Genomic DNA, 5,756 nt, shown 5'->3' on the forward strand with positions numbered 1-5,756 from the left:
AAGTGGAAGGGGAGGAAAACAGTGATGAAGAAAAAGGAAAATCTTCCGTCATGTGTGAGGACCGTTGTTACCTATGAAAACTAGGAGGAGCGAAGTGGATGGGTTCTTTCGACCTGCGTGGAAATTATGCGAAAGAAACCGTAACAAAATACCGAGGGTTGAGGATCCGATGCTCAAGGGTCGAAAATGTTGGCTTCACCGTCCTTCCGATCCAATTGCAAAGGCTGCCGGCAGGGAGAGAGTCAGGTCAGCGGTAGGGGCAGAACAGGTAAAATATATATTAAGGTGTTGCCTCATGATCTTTCCAACATCGATGCAACATTGCTCTTTTCGAACACGAAGTGCAAAACAGAAGGGGCCTTCGGTGACCTCCTCGAGCGATTAGACAAGCTGCCGATCTCCGGTATGCGAGATGAAAGTACCGAGTGGTGTTCATTGTTGACGGAATCCCTGCCTTTCTGTCCTGTAACACCTACCTCTAACACATCTTCGTGACTCTCGATGTACAATCTTTATGCGCGCTTGTGTTTGAGCCAACACGTCTTCGCTACAATCTACTAAATGCATAATTGATCAACAGTGAAGATTGTAGACAAAGGTGCAGTTCCTCCAAAGTCACGAATCATAGGATCAAGTGCATTCTCGGCTGAGAAAAGATAGTAGGTGAGTATACGTGGAAGAAAATGGAAATCTCTGCTACATTAGTTGATTAGTAGGCCGAACGAAACTTTTAGATGTTAGTTTTTGGTTACTTAGTCTTCTATATTAGGTCTCATATGAAATCTTGCCTGTGCTGTTGTCTGCGTATTGTTGGCCTCATCTCGCGACATGTGGTCGCATCTCTAGATGGGTTTGTAGAACTCTGTGGTGAGGTGCTTTTTCCGGTAACGATGGTTCGTACTCAGCACCGTTACGCCATTCTCGATCGAAGTCACGTATAGATGGTTCAACATGACGTTGTTCGGTCGCGGAAGAAGCGTTGGTTCACACTAGGAATATTGCATTAAAAGAGATAAATGAACATTCAATCGGAGAAGAACTGAGAGCAAACGTTGATTCCTTACCGATAGTAGGGTGTCTTGGTTGAGAGGATCCTGCAACAGCTGGTCCTCGTCCCATGGTGTTGCCGTTGGAATATCTTGGCCCCGCTCCTTCGATTCAACCTTGCACGTATCTTCGCTGTCATTGACGAGCGCTTGGAATACTCTGAATTCAGTTTGACGCACGGTAGCCAGGTTGTTCGTAATGCCCTTGTCTCTTACAACGCACTTCTACAGAATATAATAAACAGTGATTGCGTGAGTCATTGCATAACACGAGGACACCTGTGTTCAACAACGTACCAGCTTTGGATCGTGCATCCATTCGCCATCGACAAGAAACTTATACTGGTGATCTCCCTCCGGTATGTTAACGATGGTGACGAATGAACCGTGCGACTCGACCATCGGCAGTGCCTTCCACTCGGAAAATGTTCCGCCAACGTAGACCAGCTTACCACCACCACACCACTGGAACACGGTGGGTACCATTACCGATTGAACAGCGTCCTCCTGCTGGCCGGCAGCTGCGTATGCCACGTCCGCCTCAGGTTCTGGAACCGGCTTGAAGTGCGCGTATGGACCTCCTTCCTTCTCCGGAAGCTGTTTTCTGTCGAATCGTTTAGTCCGTATCGTTTAGTCCGGATCTATGTGTCTTACTTGGATGAATACTCGCTGCATTGCCCATGCTATTGTGAGATTAGTTCTGATCGTTTACGAAACGAAACACTCTTGTAAGGTTTGACGGAAAGCTGCAGCACCGTCTGATAAAGGACTTGATGGCGATAGGTGGCACATTGTGTCATGACTAGAGGTGGGTAATCTGATCCTTATACCCTTATTAGACAAGGAATGTATCTATCATATTTTTCCATCCTTTTACTGTCAAAGTAGGCTCTGGCATGGCGTTTGACATATAAATGATGACCGCTCGTGTAATAACGCAAAGTTCCACAAAATGGGTTTTGCAGTTATTTGATCATTTTCATGTTTGAATTTAGCGTATTGTTCAACCTAGGGTGACGAACAAAATCCGTTGCAAACAACAAAGCAAAAAGTAAACAAACCGCCTCTTTGACATATAAATGCCAGTCGAAAGAAAATCGGAACCGGTCATACCTGATTCCGATTTTGAGGAAGGAATGTATCTGTCAAGAGCGTTTGGCAGATAACTTCTGGAAAAATATGACAGATACATTCCTTGTCTAATAAGGGTATTAGAAGGATCTGACTCGTTCCAGATCGCTCAGTGAGATGCGTTCAACGCTTACGGTGATTCTTCCGCAAATTTAAAACAACCCATTCTATTAGTCTTCTACTTGATGTATTCCAAAAACCTTCTAATAATAATTATAATCTATTTTTAATCTCTTACTATATACCGGACATACGATATACCTCTCCTTACGTTATTTTGGTATGGTTCTACGCATTATTTTCTGTAGAATACAGAAAAATACATACAGTACCCTTGATAGTAGAACTAATCCCGCTCTAGCCTGTCGATCATTAATGAATGTTGATTAATTCTAAAGAATAACGGCCCCGTTAAAAGTCTGTGCCCCGTTAAATCCCCCACTAGTTCGAAGAATCAATACCGAATTGATTGTATAAAGCCGTCGGAAGTGAGCAACCTACCCCAACTCGGTTAAAAGTCCATGTTCCAATCATCTGCCGTACAAACGGCATTACATCGTATGAGTCAAGAAGAAAGCACAACACTATAAACTAAATTCGTAGTAATTGCGAACGAAGAAAACCAAGGCCGACGGATAACGAGGTCAACCAGTATTGCCAAATGCCTGCGCACCTCATTCGCTGCTTGCTGCCGGTGGTGTGCGGACGTTATACAGGAGCGTGCTTTACTTTGTTCTGGGAAAAATTGACAGGATGGAAGGAAGTGGTACAAGTAAGTATAAAACCCGATTTGCTGTTGTTTATTTCAAATACCTAATACGTGTTTTCTTTTCCACTCAAGGCATCCAAGGAAGCTCGAGCACGAACATAAATGAGGATATCTGTGGAATCTGTCACGAAAGGCTTGGAGATATTTGCCCATATTGCGATCCTCCCGACAATGCCTGCTTTCTTGCTATGGGTGCTTGTTTCCATTTCTTTCATCTCCATTGTATTATGGAGTGGTTTAAATCGCTCAACAACGGGCAGCCCCAAACGTGTCCAATGTGTAGACAACATTGGATTTTCAGCATCGAATAAGCGAAGAGTATAAGAATCGTTTGCCACCTGGATTAGTGAATAAAGAAGATAAAATGTATAATAATTGGAGAAGATTTATTTCCACTTTGTCGAGATTAATCTTTCATCGTTATGAAAATTCACCATAAGGAAAGCCGGAGGAAATTCATTATTTTAGGAAATATGTAAATGTGAGAAGGGGCACCTACATCTTTCCTGTTCCCCAACAATGTACCTCTATCCTGTCACCTCCCCAAAATGTTAATTTTAATTCGAGAAGTATCTTATCTACCAATCTATTTAATTATTAATTTATGAAATTTTGTATTAATATAGTTTACGTTGACTTTTAAGTATTTGGTAAATTGAAATATATTCACTATTTAACTGTTTATTTACTCCTTGATTGTTTATTTATTTATTCATTTGTTGTAGTGAAGCAAGAAGACCAAACCAACACTTAAAGATAACTTATTTCTCTGTTAAATTTAACACTTAAATTTAAGATGTTATCACTCGCAATGATGTGACCAAACAAAACTTCAATATTCGAGAATAGATCGGACATCGGAGTTGTACGGCGTTTTGGGAAACAGTCTTGAAAACTGAGACTAAAACGTTTTGTAAATCCAAGCACACTACTAGCCCTACCTATTGAAACGTTGTTACAAGAAATGAATGTAAGCTTGGGGTCCATGATGACCACCATTGGTGAAACCGGTATGCGAATCCGTCAGTCGCGAATAAAGTCGCGAATGAAAGACGGTCGCCTACAATGTAATGAGCGTATCGTTTACGACCACATATTTATGGCTGCCCCGGGCCAACTGATCGCACTTGTTAAAATAAAACAAACAGTTAAAATGGCGTTCGAGGCCGATCATTAAAGAGGCGTCACAAGAACAGGTTTAACAACAAAGTGCTACTGCTTTCGATTTAGTTTTCATTTATTTATTTTACCAAACAAACAGATTTCACTGAACATAAATACGCATACGTGTTTTGAATGCCTTACACAATATAGGAAAATTTGATTTAAAGTTGGTGCTTTCATGCAAACGAAGTGGAATTGCAAAGTCCGCAGGCTACATGGACCATTGGACCTGAACGATTCGCGATGTGATCTGATGTAATCTTGTCCATCTTCCATAGAAAAACGGCATTTTAATTAATGTTCATAATTTCCGGCTTGTCCTTAGGAACTTTTCAATTTTTCCTATTTTTCTAAATCTTCGTTGGATCAAAAGGAACAAACCACACGAAGATATTTTCAATATTGGCTCAGCCGATTTTAAGTGTTGATGCTACTCACAAACAAACATTAATTTATTTATATTTTTTTCTTTTGTTGTGGAAAACCCGGTTTTCGTGTTTTCTGGATTTCTGACCTTTTCTTTGAACATTTTTTAACCATGTATTGTTTTCAAACCGTAATTTGGGCAAAAGGAACAAACCATCAGAAGCCTTTGTTGGGATAAGTTTAGTCGTTTTTAAATTTTCGTTATTGATGGTAAATTTTTTTTTTTACTATGTAATATTATACGGCGAAACTATGTACGAATTAGTATATGGACAAAAGCCGTTTTCGCGACTTTTCAAAAAAATTTCCTATTTAATAAACCTTCCTTAGGAAAAAATCATACGAAAACATCTTCAAGTTTGACCCAGCCGGTTTTAAGTTTTAGCTTCACAAACAGACATTCATTTTTATAGATATCTAGAAGATGTTCCGAATGTTTTCATACACGAGCTGTTTTAGTTTTCCTCTTCCCTATTTGTTTTGTGGCCACTTGGTTTACGTTCAGTTTAAAAACATTTCAATTTACATTTTTGTTACTTTTACCTGTAACTCTTTGCATGTGATATTCCATATTCCAAATACAGTAGCCTGGCATATTTATTTATTTTACAAATTTTATTTCGATAGACAAGATTTGAAAATAATTGAAATTTCCCGGGACTCGGACTGCCTCAGCCACTTCCCGTTGACCTTAGTGATCATCATTTTTGCAGCGTTAAATATTTGGTAAAAAGCTGTGATGTGAGGATGTCAAGTTATCTGAACTGATGGAAGACCGATGCCACAGCCTGTAAAGCGAAGTTTGGAACATGTTAGCATGACAATTAGCTTGACGATGCTATCCGTCGCAGAGAACCTACCCGCTGAAACATTGCGTAGAAGTATGCGACGATCTGTTCGCCGTAATTACGCGCGGAGCTGCCCTCAACTGCTTCCGGTTCGATGGGAGTCGGTGCGGCGTCCATATGGAAACTTGGTGATGGTTCTGCCGGAGCCTGACCCGGGATCGAGACGATCTGATCCGGGAATGGGAAGAACTGAGGCTCAGCCGAGGAATTGGATAAAGGTGATGACCCGTCGTCCAGAAGGTCGAAGTCAACTTGGTTCTGATGTTCCACATACAGAGGCACAACATCGCCATCGAACAGATTGTGGTCGCACGGCTCCGGGTCGGCCGCGTCACCGGTCGAGGCCGCTGCTGGAAGCTCCAGATCTTCCGG

The 5,756-nt window shown here is 41.3% G+C and overlaps 1 protein-coding gene across 1 annotated transcript; it reads right to left on the reverse strand.

The window, feature by feature from the left end:
• Positions 1–842: 842 nt before the first annotated feature.
• Positions 843–1,556, reverse strand: LOC131269202 (5'-AMP-activated protein kinase subunit beta-1-like). The gene is made up of 3 exons (XM_058271540.1): positions 1,344–1,556; positions 1,065–1,271; positions 843–989 (listed from the first exon to the last, which is right to left on the reverse strand). Exons 1-3 carry the CDS (start codon positions 1,530–1,532, stop codon positions 843–845), a joined length of 543 nt encoding a protein of 180 aa, XP_058127523.1. The 5' UTR covers positions 1,533–1,556.
• Between the last annotated feature and the right edge of the window lie 4,200 nt (positions 1,557–5,756).

Source organism: Anopheles coustani, chromosome X (assembly GCF_943734705.1).
Source record: "Anopheles coustani chromosome X, idAnoCousDA_361_x.2, whole genome shotgun sequence".
In the NCBI taxonomy this organism is placed as follows: Eukaryota; Metazoa; Arthropoda; class Insecta; order Diptera; family Culicidae; genus Anopheles; species Anopheles coustani.

Excerpts from the sequence above, each read along its gene's own strand:
- LOC131269202 (XM_058271540.1), bottom strand. The coding sequence starts at position 1,532 with ATGGTACCCACCGTGTTCCAGTGGTGTGGTGGTGGTAAGCTGGTCTAC. Across the intron at positions 1,272-1,343 it reads GGATGCACGATCCAAAGCTG|AAGTGCGTTGTAAGAGACAA; the intron begins GTACGTTGTTGA and ends TATATTCTGTAG. Across the intron at positions 990-1,064 it reads ACCAAGACACCCTACTATCG|TGTGAACCAACGCTTCTTCC; the intron begins GTAAGGAATCAA and ends CAATATTCCTAG.